This window comes from Helicoverpa armigera, chromosome 15 (assembly GCF_030705265.1).
Source record: "Helicoverpa armigera isolate CAAS_96S chromosome 15, ASM3070526v1, whole genome shotgun sequence".
In the NCBI taxonomy this organism is placed as follows: Eukaryota; Metazoa; Arthropoda; class Insecta; order Lepidoptera; family Noctuidae; genus Helicoverpa; species Helicoverpa armigera.
This window is the reverse complement of record NC_087134.1, coordinates 4,870,058-4,894,942: the sequence shown is the minus strand read 5'-3', so window position 1 is coordinate 4,894,942 and position 24,885 is coordinate 4,870,058. Positions and strand designations below refer to the sequence as shown.

Sequence of the window (24,885 nt, the reverse complement as noted above, 5' to 3'; positions counted from 1 at the left end):
ATTCAAGATGTTCCATCAGATGAAGTTGTTAGTTGCCGCCCTTGTATCAATTATTATCCAGTTTTGTTCTAACTTACCTCCGTCACGTTATTTTAACTAAGGTTCAAGAGCTAAATGGAGGTTTAAAAGCAAAATTGCTTGTGTAAATAATGGACTAAAACTCTAACTCTTTCTATCTAATACATGTAACTTGACGTATAACTGTAATAACTTGTTCTCTTTCTGTCTAGTTCCGAATTCTATTTAAAGTTTGCGCAATATATTTCCCACTTACAAACATTCATGGTTCCTTTCTTATTCATCCTCCATCACTTCTTCGGTTCCTCTCCAGACACAGTCATATTTAGAACACTCTTTGTGGCATTTGTATCATCCCGCGTAAATTGAACCTGAACACACCATTGCGTTTTAATATGCTTAGGAAGTATTACTGACGTGTTAAACAAGAAATTGAATGAAGTTTTGAAACTTAATTTAATTTGAGTTCATTTCGATAGTGTTCTGTCATTGTTTTGTTGTAACGCGTGTAGGTCGAGTAGGTATTGATGTTTTAATTGATACGATCGTACATAATAAAACCATTTAATAGATCAATTAATTTTATTTACTAATAAAATATCCCTTTAAGACGTCAATAAACAATTAAATTCTTATTTCAATAGCAAAGTCTAGTGTGGAAATCATATTTTTTACCATAGATCTTCATGGCGTAAATATGTTTTAGTACGTTCTTATAAGATAGGCATTTTTAGAAACTTACTCAAACGTACCTGTCTGAAGAATGTCTGCTCCATCATCATCATTCTCTTGGCCTCCTCCCAATTTTGCATGGGGTCGGCGCATCATATTATCTTCTTCCATACTACTAGAAGAGTATATACCGTTATCTCAAAAGAGGGTGACATTCTTTCCAACCATTTCGACTTTAATGCACTCCATCCATCGTTTCTTTGTTCATCCCCTTCCACTATATCCATCCACATTCATACTCCTAACCACCTTCCTCACAACATCGCCTTCGTTCCTCTGCATCACACACATATGACCTATACCTTCAATATCTGCTTATATTTTTTTTGTTATTATAAATACTTGTAAAATGCTAACCACTGGGCGTATGGTTGATTCCTATCTAACAGCTTCTTTGAGACTACAGGCGTGATGATATGAATCAATTATGTAAATAACAATAGCTACATATCTGGGATGCTAAAGGTCATCACTTTTGAACTGTAATTCCAGGTATGTTATAATTATCATTCTAACAGTCTATAAGTGCATGAATTTTTCTTTAGGAAAATGGCTGAGCAAAGAATGAGAAAAATAGAAAAGTATGAACCTATCCTTAATATTATAAATGCGAAAGTAACTCCATCTGTAACGAACTTTAATGTTTTATAAATAGTCTAGACTCTAGAGCTTCTAGAGAGATCATATGCTAACAAATATAGAATATCAAACAGACAGAATAGCGAATTGAAATAATCATCATTCTCCTGTTAGTGTTTCCGCTAAGGAAAACTACAGAAGGAAGCGACGTAGTTCTATCAATATGCAGTTCAGGTAGTGCATATCTACGAAAACATCTAACAAGAGCAATTTTGTGGTTATTTCGGCACCAGGGGACGCATAACATTACTGCATTGTTAGTATGATCACGTTTTGGTAAAAAAAGCAATATGCGTTCACAGATGAGAAATCAGGAGGCATGCATAAATAATTTGTGGGAAGAACCTAATCCTTGTTTTTTAAATCTGTAAAAAATTAGGAGGATGTATGGACCAGTCATCTAATTGTGGCGCCTATAGCAATCAATTCATGCATGTTGTTTAACTTTTAATAATTATATACCGTAAAAAGTTGAATTTTAGAAAAATTTTCGTACTAATTTTAATGATTGAACAGTATGGGTCTAAAGATACAGACATTGGAAGACAATCTTCTTTGCAAATGTACCTCTATAAGGCACCCTACATTTTTGTACGGCACTCTGAAAGTTGCAAGCAATTACAGATGACATATCCTGATACCATTAATCCCACGCTGTCTATAAAACACATCCTTTTCACTAAAGAAAAAAAATACCAGTAACCTACAGAGAAAACAAACAGACAATCAATAAGTCTTCGCAATAATTAACCGATGAGTTTATTCATCTAATTACAACTACTTCGCAACCACCATTGTTTATGATATCCCTGTGGCCATTATATGCATAAATGTCGTCACAATGCTTGATTAATGCAAGAGGTGGATGCAGTATAAATTGTGTTATGGGCATGATGCAGGCGTCACAGCCCAGCGAAGGGTCGAACGGTGCTCACGGGAAAAACGGTGAGTAATTTAACCCCTTAAAGGCAATAATTAATCAAATTTTCCCTTATCTTTGTTTGTTACTTTCTTCGGAACTATTTGGTTAGCTGTAGTAGCTATTGGCGCCTATTTTGATTAATGATAGTAATTTGTTAAGTGTTGCTAAGTGAAGATTATGTGAAAGGGTTGTTTCTTCTCATTGTTGCGATTTCTTTCAAAGTTTCTTAGTTCATAGATTTCTTAGTTCTTGGCTTATGGTTGCTGGTATCAAACCGGCCAAATACCTGATCGTTGTTATGTGCGTACTACCATTCATTTCAACAAACTATCGGCCAACTAAAAGTTGCAGTTTGGGCTTACTCTTACCCACGTCTTGACTCATGTTGTATTCAAATCAAATGTAACCAACCCGGAACCGCTCTCAGGAACGTAGCAAATTTCTACTTGCAAAACTCTCTGGAACATTGAAATCATTTCCAAAATATCGTCATATTCAACTTTTTATCATAGAAAAGTATCTACTCAATAATTTATTAATTATTCATTGAAGGATAAAATTAAAAATCAACCAATAATATAATCAATCCAAAGTTATTGGCATGCATTAGAAGATCTTAAAGTAATGGATCTTAAAGATTGCTGTCATTAGGTACTTATTGTAGAATTAATGTAGTTCTTAATGTCACATAAGTCTTTGGTCCATTATAATAAGTGCTGATGATTATAGGTATCTTGCTTAGGAAGTATTACCTCCAACTAGGCACCTCTTGCTCCTTCTGAGTATTTTAATTTTAAATCAATTTCAGACACAGTCATGATTATTTACTAGGTACATGAAACTTTCTTGTGTTCTGTTTTGGAAATTAAAGTTTCGTAAAAATAAAATGTTTCATGATATAACATGCCTTCATATTTGCAGAGTGTAGTCTCTTCCAATAAAACAGGATAATAATATACTAACCTACTGAACAACCTTTGCCACTGTTTGTAGTCTAATTACTGTAATCTTGTTAAGGAAATAGATCAATAGATATCTGCATCACGGCGTTTAAAATACTAATAACTACCTAATTAATACTTCCCTGGTAGTCACTAGCATCTTTAGTCTTTGCTAATCACCTTACCTTGTCAAAGGACACTCTAGTTGTCTGCTTCTTACCTCTTTATGGAACACATGTTACCAATCTTACTAATTAGTACTACAATTCAACCACTAGCCTTTTCCGGGGTCATAAGTATCTATATAATGGTGGGGCCACACGATACAGACTTTAAGTTTGTACAAATATTTGTACGAGTAAAAATCTGATGACAAGATGAATGTGCAGACTTATCATTGGCTGAGACTTTCGTATACACAGATTTGTTGCGCAGACAAAATTCTATGAAAGTCTGCGTGAAGTTATCATGTAGACATTCAGGTGCCAGACAACAACAGTGTAGTCAAAATTCCTTCAACGAAATCCGAATAAAAAATCCACACATACAAACGAAGGATCACAACAATCGTTCCATTATCACCATCACAATGAGACAATAGGTAATCATAGTCATTAATAACAACACCGCATGCCCGTGAACCTTTGCGAACAATTACTTACAGCTCTCAACCATTGTCAGACAATTTCATAATAACCTAGTGGAAAAATCATCGATTCTAGAAATACTCGATCCTGCACGCATGACTTCATGTAATGATTGGAATCGATACTAAGTTAATTGCGTCAGGAGTATTTTATTGCAGTCAGGTTATGACCTAACTGGCGTACTTTTAGTTTGATAAGCAGTGAGAACAGTTTTGTGATTTGTTGGTTATTTCTGCTGCGTCCATGCTTCACGAAGTTACATCACAGGTACCTAATTTCATAAATCACGTGTTTGTTTTAACCAACACGTTTTTGTGAGCACGTGATAGATAGCGTTAGGTTTTGCTATTTCTTCTCCACGAGTTTTTCCCTTTTAGTTTTGAAGTTCTAACTGTAATTCGCTTTTTGTTTTTATTTATCCAAAATCTAATATTGTCTCTGTGTCTTTCCAGGAACAAAATGAAACTCATAGTCGCAGTTGCTTTATTATGCGTGGTGGCAGAGTCCTGGGCCGCCTCCACCTACACTGACAAGTGGGACAACATCAATGTGGATGAAATCTTGGAGTCTCAACGCCTTCTAAAAGCGTACGTCGACTGCCTTCTTGATAGAGGTCGTTGTACTCCCGACGGTAAGGCCCTTAAAGAGACCCTCCCAGACGCCTTAGAAAATGAGTGCAGCAAATGTACAGACAAGCAAAAGTCTGGTTCAGATAAAGTGATCAGGCACTTAGTGAACAAGCGCCCAGAAATGTGGAAGGAACTGTCTGCCAAGTATGACCCTAACAACATCTACCAAGACAGGTACAAGGACAAAATCGAAGCCGTGAAGGGCCAGTAAAGCACTGAGGAGTCATGCCGAGGATGTCGCTTAGCAAATGAAGACACGGGTGGTGGAAATGGAAATTTATGATCAGACGCAGTTACCAAAGCTTTAATTGGAGTTTATTTACATAAATAATATGTTATTTTTATTAAGTATTTGTGTTTATTTTCCAATGACTTCGAGGTATCAGAATATTTATGACACACATGCTTTATTCAGTCGACTTAATTCACAGTAAACTTAATGGACTGTTATCTTATATACATACACATAAAAACTTACATACTTATAAAAACTTCATACCGAATTAAATTTATTGATATATACAAAAATAAATTTACATTTACACTTAGTAAGCGCCTATACAATACACAATAGCATTACGTTAATCTTGTTCTGCTAAGAATTTATCGAAGGAGTCCTTATATTTCTTGTCTTTGTCATACTTCTCTGTGAGCTGATCCCAGGCGTCAGGGTGTCGGCTGATCACAGCTTTGATCACTGTTTTGATTAACTGCTTCTGTTTTGGACTACATTTGCCGCAGGTAGTCTCGAGGGCTTCTGGTATCACTTCTAGAAAACAAAATAAAAAGATATTAACTGACTCGAGAGTATGTAATTATATTTGCTTCATTTTCATAAGATATATTTTAAAAATTCTCTTAAAATGTGCTTGTGCGGTTCATTCTATAAAAAACTATTTATTTTTTCAAATAAAATCATATCATGAGTATGTTCTATAAGCGCTCCTCATTACTGATCTATCTCAACATATCCATGAAACCAAGACAGATTTCAATTCATACATAATTAACGAAGTAATAATGAGGTGGATACTAAAGTATGTTATTGGTGCATCTCATGTAATTATTAATGAAGGTCAGTTTTGACTAATAATCTGCATTGGGTAGTACTTATGATATTAGATTTAGTTGACCACATTGTCTACCAAGCCTTTTTCCAACTATGATGAGGTTGACTTCCAGTTTTACCAGATGCAACTGAGTACCCGTGATTTATATCTAACAATTGACAAGTAATAGTCGCACTTAGCTATGAGGTCCTCATAAGAAGACCATAAAGGATAAAAACAGCAAAACAGAACACAAACTTACTCTTAAAGTCCTTAGCATCGGGAGTACAAGGCCCCTGGTCGAGAAAACACTTGGTGTAACTAAGGAGAATTCTATCATTCTCCAGCAGGGGTTGAACATCGAAACTGTCGTATTTGGAGTTGTAGAAGTCAGCTGATACTACAGCTACTAGTGTGATGATGAGAAAACAGTCAGCCTTCATGATGAACTGAAATAAAGAAGAATTTATGTAACTGTTTTAGTGGCAGCGTGGCAATGCAGTCAGCCTTTTGGGCACGATCCCCGCTGACAGCGATGCGGATGAATATTTTGATACTTAGTTTTAATATTTCCCTATCATAAATTGTATTCTTATTATTTTAATTAAATAAACGATGCCTTTGACTGTTTTAGTCCATAATGAAGATACTCAAATATGTTACTCAGATTAAATTCATTATGCTCCTGCGTTAAGCATTTGAACCATTGCATAAAACGTTATGATGCTTATCCACATTGTGACAATCGCTGCAGGAAGCATACCTACTATAAAACTATGGGGTGCCTTTACGATCATTTTAAAATATGTAAAAGCTTATATAGGTATCATAATAACATATTAATTACTTTTTAGCCAGGCTGCGTGGAGCATTGCTTGGAAAACGAGTGGAACCGCTGGCAAGAAATTAGTAAAAGATATTTGCGACAACGCACTGTCTTTACAGGGTCAGTAGCGCGGATCTATTCAATAAAGCTCATGTTTTGTTGATCGTCACATTAGGTTATATGTATGTAAACATCATCATCTGCCGAGCCTTTCCCCAACTATGTTGGGGTCGGCCTCCAGTCTAACCGGCTGAGCCGTACCAGTGTTTTACAAGAAGCGTCTGCCTATCTGACCTCCTCAACCCAGTTACCTGGGCAACCCAATACCATGTACGTATGTCTGTATGTAAACAGTGTTAACGTATGATCAAGTAAGTACGAAGTCTAGCCAGTATTTCCATTGATAATTACACACTGTTTATAAACATTTCCGTGGAAACTGCAGTTTCCGTGGCCACGGGTACCGCCCAACTAATGAATTATTGACAAGTCTACTGACTACTTATAAACACAAGACCGCTACTTATTAATCATTTACTGATTCTAGAATATATCTATAAAATTGTGTCTCTCGCTACTAAGCAAGATAAATGTTTGCTTTTGTATATCTCTAACAATAACTTTCCATTAAGTAGTTTGAGTCTTCTTTATAACATAGAAACTACTGCCCATATGCGTTGCAATGCCTCACCTTTTTTGGGCTCAAATGTTTTTAGGTTAACATAGAACTTCATGCCAATTGGATGAACTATTTATTAAGCTCATCATATCATGACAAACATACTTAAAATCTCCTATTTATTCGCGGATATTTGACACTACTTGTGAGAAGCATAGCCTACGAGTTTTAGGTTGGCAATGGAAGTCAAAACCAGTAGTTCCATATCGATAGCTATTTTGTATTTTAACATAGCAGAAACTTGAAGTTCAAGTCTTTCCCATAAATTAATTCAAAACGCTAGATCACAGAAAGTGGTTTATCCATAACATTTTAATATTGATTATTAGGTAACTGGCAATACTGCACTCTCTAATTCACTTTCAAAATGATTGCGGAAAATTACGGGATATCCTGCTTAGATCATAGTTACCTACGTTTAGTAGGAAACACCATATTTAGAAGGTAGTAAACTTTTCTATTGATAGAATCGATCGGCGATGATCAGGTTTCATACGCGAAAATAGATATGAATTTTCAATTGATACATCCACTCAATAAACCACAAACTAATGGTGTTTATTAATAAAATCAATTAATATATGTTTTGTATTATATTGATGGACTACATTATTTAAAAATATTGTGTTGCCCATAACAGTTTACCAAGCAACCCCACAATTTAGATACTTAAACGATATTTAAGATAAACAACGTAGGTAAACACCAAATAATTACCTGCCAACTATGTCTAACCAGGTTAATATGGAACACAACTGCAGAGGAAATAACATCTCCAGTAGTATATAAAGCCTTGTTTGTCATTGTCCATAAGTGCGCATAAAGCAAACACAGGTCATTATTACAATCTATCAGACGTGAGTACGTTAGAAATAGGTGCATTATCGGGTGCAGCGTCCGAGATACGCAATGTGATTCATACTGCCGGGTGACCCTTGATTTCAATGATGATAGGCTCACGCACCTGATTCCTGGCAACATTTCCTGCACACATACTCCTTCTAAGTATACCTAATGCCCAAACCAGTCACGTAGTTGTTTATCTTTATATTTCCTTAATCCAAACTCTGAGATCCAAACTATTTATTATCATAGACATGATGTCTATTTGTGATTAAAAAGTTATGGTTAAACAACAAAAAAATCAACATGTCAACAGTCAGTTTGTAGTATATTTATAGGAGATTTTATGAATATTTTTTGTGATCACGTCATGTTTTGAGGAACATTAATAATGTCGTCACATTGTCACAGGCGTACTACGGGAGGGAAAGGGAACATTGGCAAGTTCATAGAAAGAGACCCGTATATTTATGCAGCGGGTGTGCCTTCTGCTCAGGCGCATGAGAATGCGAGCGATGCGTTACAACATTACCTGCTTAAAGATGAAGCAGACGCTTTGTTGTCTGATACTATCCTCCCGACACCCAAGCCACGCCCGCTTCCACCACTGCGTCATCCAATACCTCAAGATATGCGAAACTCGGGTCCTTTTGGCATAGTTGCTAGCCTCCTCAGCCCACCAGTTCCAACTAAATTCCAAAGTTTAGTTGCCGACTTTAAGGAGTCCTCATACTCATCTTATTGGGAAAAGCCCATTGGAGGTGTACGGGACCCTACGCCAATGTTACCAGAAGGCTTTGATGCTTTAGGAACTACCTTTGGAAAACTCATAGTGCAGGATGGAGGGATCTATGACGTAATAATGCCTAAAAACCCTATACCTGACAAAACACCCGCATCAAAGGGCCCAGGTGTTCAGGTACGACGCAATTATTGTTCACCGCCTTTCAACATGGATCATGTGTACGGTTACCGTACAGGGGTAGATAAACGAGGCACGATGGCTCGCTGTTGTATAACTGATGATAGGATTGTAGAAGGAACAGCGGGTAGGGTAATGATCAATTCAATACAGTCAAATTTCTTGGATGCTCACCAACCAAAAATTGGGCAGGTATTAGCACCGAATGATAACGCATCCCATGTTCCTAAAGATTACACATTCGGCATACTTAGGCCTCCTGATAATTTGCCGGAATGTCTCACATTTTGCGAAATCAACAAGGGCGTTAATGTTTTCAGAACATGCTTGAAGCATCTTAACACCGTACGAAAAGGTTTATCTAAACGCGTTTTACCAAGTTTCTTCTCTTCATTTTATTCGGAACTTAAATATTTCGATAAAGAAAAGAGCGGTTGGCTTGAAAAGAATACAGTATATGACTTATGTGGAGTCAAGCTAATACGATTTGATACAGAAATGATGGAATATTTATTAACTATGTGGCAGGCTTTCGATGGGTCTCATATAAAATACAAAACCTTCGTATTTATTTTAAATTACAGAGAGCCTTCTCCCGAAATCCCTAAAATTCCGGATTTACCAGAAGACTGCATTGACTTTCGTACTACTTACAAAGAAATGGTGAAGCCAGGACAGGAAGCGGATACTCGCCTCAGAGCTGGTTTACCCTCCGGAAGATATTTCGATGAAGATTACCCAAAAACTCCTGATATGTACTGTAAAGCAGATAGAACGTGTCTCCCTCATGAATCGGATGCTAGCGCTTGTCTCAGGCCCAGTGTCTTGACGCAACTCTTTGTCTCTCATCGCGATATGTATCAGAAAAGAGAGCCAGATGTTGTGCGAAGAGTTTTTGAAGCAGCCCAAGGGGAAAAATTTACCGATGAAAGATTTAACGATTTGTGGGAAGAAGCCAAACAGTGTCACTCGGAAGGTTGGGTTTGTTACGAGACATTCCGTTCCGTTTTGGAGAAAAATCTTGATCCGCCCGAAAAAGAAGAGAAAACCAAAATTAAACTAATATAAAGATATATAATCGTTTATTTTGTTATAACTTTAATTTAGATTTCTTCTATTCAGTAAATATTTGTAATTTTCATTGGGAATTAAGAAACGTATTCTTGTACGTGAGTTTTTATTCTTGAAGGAAGTCTTTCCACGCCTGTTGGTATTTGCCCTGGGGATCATACATAGCCACCAATTGCTTCCAGATGTCAGGGTGGTTCTTCTTTACTTCCTGAGCCAAAGCTTTGCCCATTTGCTTCTGTTTGTCCGTACACTTCGCACACCGGGTTTCTAAGGCTTCTGGCAGTTTTTCTGTGAAAACGAATAATAAATATAATACCGAAATGCAGAAAATATTTTAGTTGATCGTTATCCTGACTCGATTATTTTTGATGCACAGCATAATGTTATTAGTAGAAATGGTATAGGGAAATGGCCACAGCGTGCACAATAACACCTAAACTACTAACAGTTTACAAATATTATTGAATCAAAATATTGCACTGCAACCGTGCATCCACACCGCAGTTACTTTTTGAAAATGTTTTTCAGCAGTCAGCAAAAAATATGGCCACATCATTCTATGTTCAACGTAAAAAAAACAGTTTTTTGACGGTGCGTACGCGATATTACCTAGTAGAATCGATATATTATATATGTAGTAGGTCCCGGTAACAAGTAGATTTCTTGGAAGTTAAAATAAATACTTATTTTTATACAACTCACAATATATTATTCTACTTTGTAATAAATAAATACTGGCATTTGAGACTTAAAAAAATACTTGGCATTTGTCAGCTGACAATTATGAAAATGAAATCAAGAAAGCTCAATGTGCAAACTGTTGTTTCTTAAGTTTTTTAAGTTCATATTATTATATCATTTTTAAGAATTATTTAATAACAAAAGTACTCAAAAAATGCCAGGAGGTAAAGGCAATGAAGGGATGTTCATCGAGAGGGTCCCGCAATATCCTGCTGCGGGGATGCCTACCGCTCAACCGACAGAAACCGTGGGAAAAAATATGTCTTATTACCAATTAAAGGATGAAGTTGATGCTCTTATCCACGATGCGATAATACCTCCTATAAAGTATATTGAAAAACCCTCCAATCAAATGGACAAGCGAAATGCTGGGATATTCACTGATGGTGGCTATCTTATAAATCCTCCAATGAAAACAAAATTTCAAAGTCTCGTTGATGAATTAAAGAGTACGCAGTACAGTTCCTATTGGTATAAACCTGTAGGTGCAGTCCGTGATTCATTGCCTATGTTTCCGGAAGGATTTAACGTATTTCAAACTATGAGAAAACCGACTAAAACGAACGAAAATGCATACGATCTTATAATGCCGAAGGCTCCGACCCCCGATGTGGCACCATCAAGACGTATTGCTTACCAAATTGATCGAAAATATTGTAGACCAGCTTTTAACCCTGACCATACTTTCGGTATGCAATATAGAATTGAAAAAAATGGTAGGCAAGTTAAGTGTTGCTTGACTGACGATAGAGTTGTAGATGGTAACGACATGTACGCACCAATTAGTTCCTTGGAGGCAGATTTCAAATATAGCAATGCTGCGCGTCTTGCTTTGCCAAAAACTCCAAATGATAATATAAGTTGCGTGCCGCCGGGTCATGCGTTTGGAATACTACAACCTCCTGACAATCTCCCGCAATGTCTTACTACATGCGAATTAAATAAAGAACGACACTTATTTTTACAATGTCTAGGTCATCTAAATACTTTGCGTAAAACTTTATCAAAACGACTCGATGCTACATTTTTTCATAGGTTTTACTTGGGTTTGAAACATTTTGATGAAGTTAAATCAGGTTGGCTTCCTAAAGACGTTGTGTATAATTTTTGTGGAAGGAAATTAATAAGATTTAACACATCTCTAATGGAACGACTTTTAGCAGCATTTAATGCCTTTGACGGTAAGCAAATAGAATATGCAACATTTGTAAGAGTTATTAATTATAGGGAACCATCACCGCCTTTGCCAAAAATACAAGATGTTTCGGATGAATGTATTGATTGCACTACCACCTATCAAGAGATGGTGAAACCTGGCCAAGAGGCGGATAAGAGGTTGAGAGCAGGTCTTCCTGCTGCGAGATACATAGATAGGGACTTCCCCGCGATACCTGATGGTTATTGTAAAGCATCCACCACATATTTTCCTCATGAATCTGATGCTAAAATATGTTTGAGCCCGAGCACATTAGCGCTTCTTGGATTAAGTCATCGAGATATGTATGCTAAGCGTTCTCCAGAAACAGTCAGACACGTGTTCGAAGCGGCCGGGGAAACATTTACAGACGAATACTTTAGTAAACTATGGGAGGAAGCCGAAAAGTGTCACTCTAAAGGCTGGGTTTCATTTGAGACGTTTAAAAAAGTTTTACTCCAACAAGAGCAAATTAACCCGACAAATGGCAAAATGCATTAAGAGCTTTATTGAATAACATTATTTTTAGTTTGCATTATAAGTTGTACTAGTAATTTACGTGATTTGTCTAAGATAATGTACTTAGTTTTAGAATAAATGTTATTAAGATTTTCCTTAGAACTTGTTTTCCTACCTTTGACTTGTTTCACTTCTGGAGTGCAGGGTCCTTTGTTGAGCAAGCAGTTGGCGTACGCGTGCAGGAGTCGGTCATTGCCGATGACTTCGGAGATGTCGAAGTTATCGTTGGCAGACTCGTACTGGTCTTGAGCCAGCACTCCGAGAGCGAAGCAGAGGGTGAGGAGCACTACCTTCATGATTACTGGCCTTACTAGACAGGTGAACCTCGTACGCAGTCTAACAGCTGAGTGCTTTACTACTCGCGGTGCCTTATATTTATACTAACTAATAGATGTTTTATTTCTAAGAACAAACCACAGTATGACAAATATGTCGCCACTAATTATGCATGGGCATATTACCACGATAATTATCAGTTCAATGAAGATTGTTTTGCCGCATATTTAATGACCAAAGGAGTCAAGCATTTGATAAGGACCTTTTATGTCGAGCATGATTTAATTAGATCACAACCCTTATGGTAGACTTGCATATGAATGTGTTGATTCCTGGCATGCAAATGAAACGAAAAAATATTTTATACTTAATATCTTTTATATTACCTTATCCTTAAACTTAAAACTATCTATAATTGAAACCAATTCAATAAATTATAAATGCATTTTAACAGATTTCAAAGATTTTCTTAAAACAAATTCCATGAATATCTTACGGAGTCTTCGCAAACAGCACTAACGTGCTACTTATTTTGGATGTTAACAAAACAATAATTAATTAATATCATACTGTAAAAGCAACGGTATCACCAAACTGGTCGGTCAGACCTGATACGGTAATTAGTCATTGATCGAAAACGCTTTACAAAATAAACTGGTCAGTTTGAGCAAATTACTGTTATGAACTTGGGTGATTTCTTTCTTAGCTTAGTTGCCGGTGACTAAGAAGGCGTATAGGGCATCTCTATTGGAGCGATCAGGGTTGTACTTGTCAAGCAGTTCGAGGAAACGAGGCTCGCTCTTGGATCTGATGCCGAGGAGTAGTTTTCGCACGATCGTCTTCTGTTTGGGGTTGCAGCGACCGCAGGCGGTGGCTAATGTTTCTGGGAGTACGCCTGGAAGCAAACGTGGAATGAGTTTAGTAGATGATAATGGTAGATAATATGATGTAGCTTTGATGTATAATTGGTCAGTGACAGCTGGATGTGGTGGTAATTAGACTTTTAAACAAGATCGGAACTCTGACTGTCCATTACATTTTCTTCGTAGTATTTATTGGATATTAAATTATGCTTAAAGTTTTCCATGTTTTTGTGGTTGTACAAACTAAAAAAAGGAAACTTAAGTATCTTTAGTGATGTTTACAAAAATACGAGATTAGAATACAAATTAACTGGCGTCTACCATAAGAATTGGTAATATAAATAAAGAGTTGTTTTAATTCAATTATTTTCCAGTAAATGAGATGTAAACACATACTTTGAGGTAGCTAATGGGGCAAGAGTTTAATGTTTTATTTAACAATAATATCAGTTGTGTCCGTGCAAAGCATTTAATTACAGTTATAAAGTTTTCCTACATGTTTGAAGACGTATTGTCAGCTAAACTTCTATTTACTGAAAAGTCTATCTGGCCTGGTTTACAATCTACGCCCAACCATAATCAACTTTAGCTTTAATTTGATAGCTTTTGCTTTAATACTTCGGATACCTCGATGTCAAATTTGAATTAAACAAATAACTTATGATCCTTCTTTCTAGAAGACAGGTTTTTTGGATGTCTTCAATCAGTTTCTACATCGTGCCAGTTGCCACTAACGCAATTTCAACTAATTTCAGCAGTGACCTGCTGTCTCATATATACTACAAATGCATTAAAAGAACTCACGTTTAAAGTTCTTCCCATCCCTCGTGCAGGGTCCTTTGTCCATGACGCACTTGTAGTACGCCAAGAGGATCCTGTCGTTCTGGATGATGGCGTCTGCGTTGAAGTTCTCATAGCGATTGGGGGCCTGCGAGTGGCATGTCACCACCACCGTCAGCACGCACAAGCAGATCAGCCAGCTCCTCATTTTTATGCTTGCCTGGTACTTTAAGAAATAGATATTGGTTAACTTTTGGTGAGAAAATGCGTTTGTGGGAAAAATATTGGGACGGGTGTGTGAAATATTCAAGAGTTTGGGTTCGGAACCAATACCTATACATAAAACGTTTTTACAAAACCCCTCGTTTTTACCCTTCTCTTATGTGTGACAAACACTATGCTGAAATCCGCATCGAAATAGGCTCAGCCAAACACGTTACGTTTGCACAGGTCAAACTGAGAACCTTCGGTTGAAAATACGAATATTTTATGAACTTAATTTCACATCTTAACAAAATAAATTGCTTGCCTTTTCGTCGTAAGGTCCTTACCATTTTACTAAAGTTAGTAGTTACAAAGGAGGAAGGTTCTACTTCCTGTCTTGGAAATAGCCAAGCTTTTTCTAAAAGGATTAGTCTTGTTGTTCTCATTATGTCAATGAATAAACATTGTAATTTGCATACATTATCTGAGCAACTATGGCAATCAATGAGTTCAATAGATCAGCTGTTTACTGTGTTTATGCTATAGATGCCAATAGTCTGAATCCCCTTGTTATAAATTAATTAATAGTTGGTATAGGTGAAATAAACTACACTCTAAGTCTACGCGGTAAAAATAAAGATGAGCAAGTGAGACTAGAATTGGGATCAAAGAAAGTTAAAGGAAACAAAACTAACGTACAATGTCAAGGTCGGACGGCGCGGTCGTTTCAATTTATTCCACTTTCTCGTATACCGGTAAAAATAGGATTCCGAACAATGACTTAGTACGCAGAACCGAGAATACGGTGAATTAAGAGGAAAATATAAATAGAATTGAAAGATAAATGGGGTGTAATTCACGTTGACAACAAAATATCACATTGTTTTAAATAACATATAGTCAGGGTTTGTTTACAATCGTATCGGAAACTTTAATCGATACCTGTCGATCGATAAGTAATGTCTTATAGCTTCGATTTTAACTTAGGTACAGGGACTATGCAACATTGAGTAATTATTTCAATATTTTTAAATGCAAATAAAAAAATATTAAATATGTTCTTAATAAACAAGAAAAATAAATTAAATCAATAAACAAATCCCGGAATCGATACAAAAGTAAACACGCAATTCGAACACGTTTCTACGAAACCAAAACTACTAACCGCTCACTTTCTACACTTTCTAAGAAGCTTTTTAATAGAAAAATACTCACAGAAAGAAAGTTGTGAAGTGCTGCTCCTGCGGCGTCCACTGTCGCAATGGCTGGTGGCCGTGGGCCCATGGCCGGGTCCCATGGCGGGGTGCGAACCTCTCAAACCTGTCGGCCTGGGGTCGATGTAACGGGCTGCATACAAAAAACCCGCCGAAGAAAGTACTGCGCACTAATAATGATATTCATTGCATGGATTTGATCTCGTTGTGGTACAAGATTTGCATTTGTTTCTTTTGTACTTTTTAGTCCTTGTTTTATTGCATCTTCTCTTATAAAACGTGCTACTTTTATTTTGTATCAGATAGAACCGTTTAATTTTGAACTATGCTTTAAGCATCTTATAAGTTCTAGGTACATTTTTGCATTTTAATTTCAATCATATTCATAACCAGGAAATACTTGGATCCAGATTCTTCTACAGGTTTTTATAGAATAAGTTGGTATATTTTGCTGCTGTAAAGCAAAAAATATGCGCATGCTCAAGTACCTAACAATTACGTCAACTTTGTACCACGTGCAATTAAAATCTTAACTGCAGAATTAACTGGAAACAAGTCGATACCTACACCTAAAGATTTTTATATAACATAGGTACTAGCTGTTGCCCGCAACTTCGTCTGCGTGGGCAATATAGAATCGTCAAAATACTACTTATCCCGTAGGTGCATTCTTTCACGTGATAGTATAATTAGGATTAGCACTTAGCAGTCGCATAGATTCATTGATCAAGGTTGTGCTGTGGATGTGACCATTTATCTAAACAAAAGAAGTAAAGTTTGTGACGTTGTGGATATCACTGGATCTAGTATAACATATTTACCTACTAAACTATTCTGGGTAAACCAGCTATTTATTGTCAAAATAAACCTGTCTAGAAAGAATCTTAAGTGCATTCTAAACAAACCTGCGTATAGCAAAGTGCTGATTTAATTCTACTAAAAGCTTGACAGCCTTATTTAGCCCCAACAATAAAGTCTCCATTTTAGGCATACATAAAAGGGTCTACAAGAAAAACCATTTAGTCTACCTTGTATTTACCATAAAGACTCCGTCGTAGAACTTAGTCGCAACCTAACTGTAAACCGTTTTCCTTTGTTTCAAACCCGTTATTATAACTGTGGCTGCTCGGATAAGCAAAAGGTCCTTTGGAGTAAATAGAGATAAAAAACATTTGGGTGTTGAGAACAGGTTTAGTATGGGGAGTCAATAAGTTGTTCACCCCGGCTCTGATATAAACATAAACATTCCAGCATGTGGACGTGACATAAGCTTTGTTATTGTTGTACCTGTATGTAGGTACTTACGTCTTGGTAAGGTTTCTTATAGGTACCTACGTTTTCTTATAAGTAGGTATTAGAAGCGTACTTTTTTGGTAACTAAAGATTTTGGAAATTAAATCTGCTCAGAAGAAACGTGGAAAACGAAAAGTGATATGCAGAACCAAGCAATTTAACATCAGGCAGACAGGAATGACTGAAAAGGATTTGTATATATAAAGTATATGTATTAAAATCGGACTAATCTGTAAAAATATAGGGACGCACCTACACGACCTACAAGATGGCTTGAGAGCCTCCTCCGATTTTCTTTGTCGGTTAAAAATGAATACAAGGTAGAGCATATAAGTGAAGTCCTTGCATCCTGCACGCGGTTCTAATTTTGGATCAACACGTTCTGTACAAAGGTTCTAATTTTAGCCACAAGGTGTCAATAAACTCAACCAGGAAACTTGATCATTATCAGAAGTTTTTCTGGTTGCTTGGCAACGGATAAAGGATTCAGTATGAACGTGGATGAGGATAAAGAAGATAGCGTTGGCCAAGGAACGGCCTATCCACAGAAAGGACGACATGACTTGAGATGTTTTGAAGTAGGGAATCTGTGGAAGAAGAAGGCTTGTTACGCCGATTCCTAATAAAAATAGGATAAGGGCGAGAGGATGAACCACCCCATTTCGCTCTAAACTGGATGGGTAACTGTCAGACGCTTACAAACCTATGTTTTTCTTCATCTGATCTTTGCATCATACGTGTAGATGGCAATATTAAATAGCCCATTGGTACAGACCTACTTAATGATACTGCCTTTGTTCTTCATAGTTAATTCTACTGTAGTAAACATAGAACAACATGCTGCTTTAAAAGTAGGTCTGTAGGTTTGTTAGCCGACCGCAAACGGTATATTTGCGACCTGTTCAATAGAGATAGGATTGGCAATGACGTTGAATATAACAGTATAGGTTTTTTGTTGCAGCTTGGCGCGTGAGCAAGTTTTGATGCTTTTAGTACCTGGGAAGAGATTCTATATCTATTCTATATTTGATGCAAAAATCGACTAATGTTTCCTTGATCACTAATGGGTATTCATAATATAAATAGTATAAAACAAAGTCGCTTTCTCTGTTCGTATATCCCTATGTATGCTTTAAAACTACGAAACTGATTTTGATGCGGTTTTTTTTTAATGGGTAGAGTGATTAAAGAGGAAAGTTTAGGTAGGTATATGCACAATAACATCTATTGAATCCGACGCGACGAAAGCACCACCCCTGGCCGGCAAATTATAAACAATTGAATATCTAGAAAGTGGAATGAATTTTTTACTGAAAATATAGGTATGAAAGACAACAATCTTTTTCTAGAAGCCTATATAAAAATACATAAACATTTAAAAATGTATGTACATACCGGGGTTAGAAAATTAGCACATGGGTGCTATTGGACCTATCAATATTCATGTTACTTAGAAAGATGACGACCTCCTTGCTCATTTTTATTAATTACCCATGTTCGTGATTGTAAACAGTTAAAACGTGAAAGCTTAACGAGCAAGACATTCAAAGAGGCAGGTAATTATAACTATTGCGTTGTTTTTTACCTATCAAGTAGATATTAATAGATAGAAAGGTTACCTATTGATTTATTCTTATATGGAAACATATATATTTAGTATTATGTGGAAACATAAGTAGTTCAACAACAATTATTTTATTAAACAAAAATATTCATCATGCATTTAAACTGCATGCAATAAAAATTATTTAATTGAAGTGCCTATGAAAGTTATAGAGCAAAGCTACTCGCTTTGATATTGTTCAAGTATTTATTGAAGGCGTAAAATGTACGGTTGGTGCACGTGATTTTAATTTTATCTTTCACATAAAGAAAAAAACTGAACTGAAATTTTTTAAATGATTTATTTGAAATGGTAACGTCGATACATAAAATATTTCACTTAAAAACGTCCAATAAAAATTTGAGATACGTTGTTTTATAAACTTATTCCTTCTTGGCTGCCACGTTCTTCAAGAGTTCGTTGTAAAAAGGCTCGTATTTGGTCTGAATGGTTTTCAGCACAGTCTCGTATTTGGCTTTCTGTGGAGGGCTGCAGTCCGCACATTTACTCTCTAGAACCTTCCGTGAAATTTCTGGAACAATTACAATAATATGAGTTAAGGAGTTAAATAGCATCGTCTCTATAAGTCTAGGTATTAGGTGTATGTGGGCTTTAACCAACAGTGTGTATTGGTTAGGAATACTATTTTATGTTTATTTTAAACGAAACAAAATGGTGTCAATTAATTTTGAGGCACTTATTTTGGCGAGATTTGTTCTTAATTTTGTTTCATTGTGTTATCTAAGAAACCCCATGTAAGTTATCAATAATGACAATAAAGAAATCTTTTAAGTCTGATACTTCAAAATAATATATAGGCCAAAACCCTAACTGGAGCATTTTTACAAAAACCATCATAACTTCTTTCTCACCTGCCATTTTTTGGTAATCACCACACTCTCCCTTGCCCAGAATGCAATCAAACACCAGTTTCCTCTGCTCATCATTGGAGAAGAGAGCTTCGTAGTCGAAAGCCTCTGCTAGGTCCAACTCAGCTGGAGTCAGACTGGCGGCAGCCGTGAAGGCGATCAGGACGGATAATACCACGAATACTTTCATTTTTGGATCTGAAAGAAAATAATATCCTTAAGTACATAGTTTTACACGAATATACAACCATTTGAAAAAAGTATGGTAAAGTCTTTCTCCAATAACAATTACATAGCAAGGCGTAGTATTCATTAGAACTGAAAAAAATTGCATTTTACAAGTGGACTACTACAAGTAAAATTGATAGACCACTTCCAAACATTTGTATTTAACAGGTACTTTTACCAAGAGAGTGAAAATTTGTAAACGGCAAAAAAACGCAGTTATATTTAAATTATAGAATATGATACAGAAGACAGCGCACTATTAAGTCCTGGAACGAGTTCAACACTTTTTAAGAAGACAACTTGATTGCTCTACAGCAAACACTTGCACTGGCAAAATCTTAGTAATTATTAAAATAAATACTATTAATTTTAATAAATTTTAATAATCCTTAGAAGCATGACCTACCTTTGACACAGTGCTGACAACTGATGAAGAACACAATAGTTCCTCGATTATATCTAACATTATATAGGTGCGCGTGGGACTACACTACTACAGTCTAACCATTTTTTAACACAAGAAGAGGAAAATTCCGAGATAATGCAACCATATCAATTAAGCCACTTTAGCAACAATTGTAAGGACATTAGAGTTCCTGGTTGCAAATGAGGAAATGGCTTAGAGCTTCTAAGACTTCAGGTTTTAGCTGCCCCAAAAGTGCAAACTCATGACGGCACAAAAGTAGATTGATTAATTGAACTTTTTGCGGACTTTGCAACTGCACTTTACTAATCCGTATAAATAAGTAGTAAAAAATTATACCTATATGTGCACACAAAAAAATAAGCATCATAATGTATGAGTCATTAATGGAAGAGAAGGAATTGAATCATGCGCCCAGTTTTAATCTTCTACAGGACTCTTTTTTATTGCATCTCACCTAATTCTTTCTATGCAGGTATATATTTACTAAGTATTGTTGATTCATAGATATAAAGTCTTTTATTCAAAATGAGCACTTTTGGAAGGTCAAGTTTACAAAAGACAGCCCCCAAAAGGCCCACTCTTCACCAATTCATATGTTTTTGCTGGGAAGAAGAAATGGTGGAACAAACTCCCGAGCTCCGAATTATGATTTGATTTTCATATATTTTATAGCAACTTGTTTATCCTTCGTAATCTTGAAATGAGATCTTGTAATGTTATTATCTGCAAACTGATTATTTTTTTCTTGCTTACGTCTCGAGCATACACGCAACTGTTGTTTCAACATCATGTCCTTATTATTTACTCTGATCCTGCGTTATATAAAGAGTAATTATATAAGCCATTGGTAGGTATAGAACCGGCTAACTTACATTGCAATTATTTCTAACATGCAAATGTTTTAAAATGTAGGTATCTTGGTAAATACGTCAGTGTTGCCTCTTGTGTTGATGTCTTAGGTAAAGGTTGTTTTTTGGCTTCTAGAAAACCAAAATTGCATGGTCCAGTGTTCTTGCCTACGCCATTGATTTAATTCTTTATTAATACACAATTCTTTAGACCGATTCGCATACTTAAAACTTTGGTATTTTGCCAAAACATTTAAATATCAATAATGTAGTTCAGATCTATTCTTCAAGTAAGATATTTATCCATACTCGGTAAACATTGTGCAATTTTCTAAATGTAACACTAGCTAAAATACTTGTCGTCGTCACCATAGAGTCCATGATCCAAAATCACAGTGGAACTGTCTTATCTCCATGCTGCAAAGGTAACAATTTATCACAGCATAAGGTAAAACAGTGACTAGATGATTTTTGCAGTCCAATCATCTGGTGTATGTACTTTGACCTATAACATTACCTTCTATATATCGACCTCGATAACCATCCTTTGTAATAGTGCCATAATTCTTCATGGCCCATTCAACTAAATGGTCTGCCATTAATGTATTTATTTCTGATATTTTACATCGATTTTATCTCCATGTATTTATAGGTACCAATGTCCAACTAGCTTGGACTGCCACGCAGCGTCGAACGTAGCGTAAAAGAATTTCAGGGCCTTTATTTTTGCATAACCGTAGGTTTTTCTAATATGAAACTTACGTTACTAACTAATTACTTATTAAGTATACAATTAAGTCTAGTGTAAGCAGACAGACTTAAACGGTTATCGGGGGGTATTTGGTTGCCCCGGCTAACTGGGTTGAGGAGGACAGATAGGCAGTCGCTCCTTGTAAAACACTGGTACTGAAAAGGCTCGGAAGATGTGACAGAATAAATGGAGAGTATTTTGACTTCTGTTTCAATAAAAAAAAAACAGTACCTGCAAACAATATTTTTTTCATGTAATTTATTAATGTAGATTTAGTTTTTTACATACATGACCAGCAGATTTGTCATACAAGGTCAATGTTATAATATCAGTCATTTTATCTTGCAGAATTATGTTCTAATGAGGTTACACTGAACAATAGTGTTTCATATTTTTGGAAATTAAAATAATTGTGTATATCCGTGCGTTGCAGTATAAAATATGTCGGATGGTCCCATAGGCATAGAGTACTTTGGAGGTTTTTAGAACAACAGTAACAGAAGAATTTGGGTAAGTAAAGAAATGAAATATTTATTTAATAATAAAAATATTGATAAAAAATATAAGTATGTATATTTCCTGTATACTTGCTTATTCACTATTTTTGACATATTTTTAAAACTTCATGTTAAAATCTAAATTAAAATCAAAAACAAATTAAATTAACTCAACTTATTGTCATCGTAATCTACAAATGCAATCTAACGAAAAAATTGCATTTTAATTCTCCTCTTTATGCAAGACACTGAAAAAAACTGCAAAAAGCGTCATCTTTACCAGGAAGTCTCACTTTTCACAGAAATAGACAATAGTCAAAATATTATTTTATTGTGAACATCAAGGACTCCTTATATTTTGTATCTAACTTATTTTAATTTTTTTTAATATTAAAACAAAATTAAAGATACAAAATATATTTGTAAACTAACTACCTTTCAAAACTTAGAATTATTCATCAAAACTAGTCTTAATCTTATAATCAATTCAAATAATCGTGCAATATTGGTGATATCCTCAAATCATTGACTCCAAAATGCATACAACGTAAGCTAGCACTTCATGTGCTTCTCCAAGTTTCTATGTTTATGTCATTACAAAATACACTTTATATGACTAATCATAGGGCACACTTTTTCATTTCAGAAAGTTCAACATGAAAGTCCTGATGGTAGCAGTTCTCGCACTAGTGGCGCCCTCTGCACTGGGTTACGACGAAAAGTACGATAAACTAGATGTGGATAAGATCATTGGCGATGATGCGCTCTTCACAGCTTATATCGACTGTATGCTGGATAAAGGACCCTGCACTGTGGAACATTCGGAGGACTTTAAAAGTAAGTGATTGTCTTTGGCAATTTATAAAGGTTTATTTAGAATATAAAAACTCTTTTGCAATTCACACGTGATAAAGACACGTGACTCTTAGATGCAAGGATGGAATCGGCATTAACTTCATCAAATATATAATACCTATTACAAGTAAATCAGGGATAAAATGTTCATTTCATGTTAAAATTCATTTCAAATGTGCCTACAAAAAGCCTTGCTGATTCGTGTCGCGTCTGCACATTCGTACCTACTTATGCAGTAGGCGCTTTAACCGAAGCTCACTGGTACATTTAAAATAACTCTTATGGGAGTCTAAATAAGAGAGTTTAAATTAATTACCAGAGACGTTAATGTATTAAAAAAGTTAACGTTATTGTCATTGTCCCTATTTAAGTGTCCAAAGAACTAAGTTACAAGTTTTTTTTTTTTCATGATTTAAGCAAATTATCTAGGGGGTTCACTCTTAGTTCAATAAGATAAGCACAATAATTTTAAAAAATATAATTTTCATAACTTTATAAAAATATTAAAACTTATTATAATTTCAAAATACCTTACGCACGTCATTTCAGCTAAATAAACAATAGTTTCCACGATATTTCATAATTGCTAAAATGATATTCTTATTCATGATTATCTATGTCCTAGACGTAAATCTATCTTTAGGAACCCTAACTGTGGGAACATTTTGAGATTTGAAAATCAACAATTCAAATGTTTAAAATAAGTAAAATATTTTAGACAGATTCTAAAACAGATACATAGTTAGATTTTCAAAGTCTTTTAGTAAAGCTTCGTTAGAATAAAATAGAAACTGTGCCATAATTTTAAAAGCTCAAATGTTACTCAATGACTTAAACCATGATGAAGAAACCAATTAAATAGTATCAACTCCATGTTAACATGGTTAATAATAAGAATCTATGCTTAATAACGTAAGTATCATTACAAGACTATAAAATATAAAAGACTGAAGACTTAATTTTGAGCAATGCTTGCTGCTTACATGTATTGATATAAGGAGGTAGATCAGGGCAGGACAAGGATTGGAGAAGGAACACTGAAGATTAAGTTCATAAAGTTGTGTCCAACAATTGACAGAAACCAGTGCAGCTGGTGAAGATAATGGAATACCTACTTAATATGTGTTTTGACTATTTTTCAGAGCTCCTGCCTGAAGTAATCCAAACAGCTTGCGCCAAATGCTCAGGAATACAGAGGACGAATGTCAGGAAGACTGTCAAAGCTTTGAGCGACAAGAAACCTGATGATTTCGCGAAATTCCGCGCCAAGTTTGATCCTAAAGGAGAATATGAGAAGGACTTCTCTGCTTTCTTGCTTGCCACAGATTAAACAATGCGTATAAGACTTAGTTCTTCTTGACAATCAATGGCTTTATTCAAATTGGATCCGAACTAAATTATGTGGAGCATTACAATAAATAAATATGTTGCAAATTGTTATATTTGTCCTATCTTTTATCCAAACCTGAATTCGTTGTGCAATCCCAATTTTAACCGACTTCCCAAAAACGAGGGGTTCTCATTTCGGATGTTTACTTACACTCAGGCTTTTACATAAGATAGATACAATCTTACACTTGTTCCTCATTTCATGAACGCCCTTTTAATAAACAGGTTTTACCAAAATTACCCAAGCAAGTACCAAAATAAAACTGACAATCGAGAGTAAATTATTTATTGGTGTCAAGTCCGTTCAGTATTTTCAATCTTGTAATTGTAGTTCAATGAGAGTCATATTTCACCTTTATGACGTGGGACTTACCGGAGCCTTACCGGAACTACAGCTATAAATATATCCGATTAT

The 24,885-nt window shown here is 35.6% G+C and overlaps 7 protein-coding genes across 7 annotated transcripts; 3 read left to right on the top strand and 4 right to left on the bottom strand.

Annotated features, from left to right (window-relative positions):
- The first annotated feature begins 2,194 nt into the window (after positions 1–2,194).
- Positions 2,195–4,876, top strand: LOC110376368 (allergen Tha p 1). Its single transcript, XM_021334825.3, has 2 exons — positions 2,195–2,334; positions 4,352–4,876. The coding sequence occupies exons 1-2, from the start codon at positions 2,255–2,257 to the stop codon at positions 4,737–4,739; spliced, it is 468 nt and encodes a 155-aa protein (XP_021190500.3). The 5' UTR covers positions 2,195–2,254; the 3' UTR covers positions 4,740–4,876.
- On the bottom strand, positions 4,815–7,946 carry LOC135117840 (ejaculatory bulb-specific protein 3-like). Its single transcript, XM_064038156.1, has 3 exons — positions 7,800–7,946; positions 5,840–6,026; positions 4,815–5,297 (listed from the first exon to the last, which is right to left on the bottom strand). The coding sequence occupies exons 1-3, from the start codon at positions 7,884–7,886 to the stop codon at positions 5,110–5,112; spliced, it is 462 nt and encodes a 153-aa protein (XP_063894226.1). The 5' UTR covers positions 7,887–7,946; the 3' UTR covers positions 4,815–5,109.
- A 114-nt stretch (positions 7,947–8,060) lies between these two features.
- On the top strand, positions 8,061–10,202 carry LOC110376366 (EF-hand domain-containing family member B). Its single transcript, XM_021334822.3, has one exon. The coding sequence runs from the start codon at positions 8,317–8,319 to the stop codon at positions 9,913–9,915; it is 1,599 nt and encodes a 532-aa protein (XP_021190497.3). The 5' UTR covers positions 8,061–8,316; the 3' UTR covers positions 9,916–10,202.
- On the bottom strand, positions 9,915–12,738 carry LOC110376375 (allergen Tha p 1). Its single transcript, XM_021334837.3, has 2 exons — positions 12,489–12,738; positions 9,915–10,206 (listed from the first exon to the last, which is right to left on the bottom strand). The coding sequence occupies exons 1-2, from the start codon at positions 12,667–12,669 to the stop codon at positions 10,025–10,027; spliced, it is 363 nt and encodes a 120-aa protein (XP_021190512.1). The 5' UTR covers positions 12,670–12,738; the 3' UTR covers positions 9,915–10,024.
- A 268-nt stretch (positions 12,739–13,006) lies between these two features.
- Positions 13,007–15,869, bottom strand: LOC110376369 (ejaculatory bulb-specific protein 3). Its single transcript, XM_064038157.1, has 3 exons — positions 15,712–15,869; positions 14,317–14,518; positions 13,007–13,544 (listed from the first exon to the last, which is right to left on the bottom strand). The coding sequence occupies exons 1-3, from the start codon at positions 15,778–15,780 to the stop codon at positions 13,357–13,359; spliced, it is 459 nt and encodes a 152-aa protein (XP_063894227.1). The 5' UTR covers positions 15,781–15,869; the 3' UTR covers positions 13,007–13,356.
- A 3,019-nt stretch (positions 15,870–18,888) lies between these two features.
- On the bottom strand, positions 18,889–20,264 carry LOC110376376 (uncharacterized). Its single transcript, XM_021334838.3, has 3 exons — positions 20,110–20,264; positions 19,479–19,673; positions 18,889–19,138 (listed from the first exon to the last, which is right to left on the bottom strand). The coding sequence occupies exons 2-3, from the start codon at positions 19,663–19,665 to the stop codon at positions 18,990–18,992; spliced, it is 336 nt and encodes a 111-aa protein (XP_021190513.2). The 5' UTR covers positions 19,666–19,673; positions 20,110–20,264; the 3' UTR covers positions 18,889–18,989.
- A 1,811-nt stretch (positions 20,265–22,075) lies between these two features.
- On the top strand, positions 22,076–24,521 carry LOC110376374 (ejaculatory bulb-specific protein 3). Its single transcript, XM_021334836.3, has 3 exons — positions 22,076–22,239; positions 22,873–23,063; positions 24,224–24,521. Exons 2-3 carry the CDS (start codon positions 22,883–22,885, stop codon positions 24,409–24,411), a joined length of 369 nt encoding a protein of 122 aa, XP_021190511.3. The 5' UTR covers positions 22,076–22,239; positions 22,873–22,882; the 3' UTR covers positions 24,412–24,521.
- Positions 24,522–24,885: the final 364 nt, after the last annotated feature.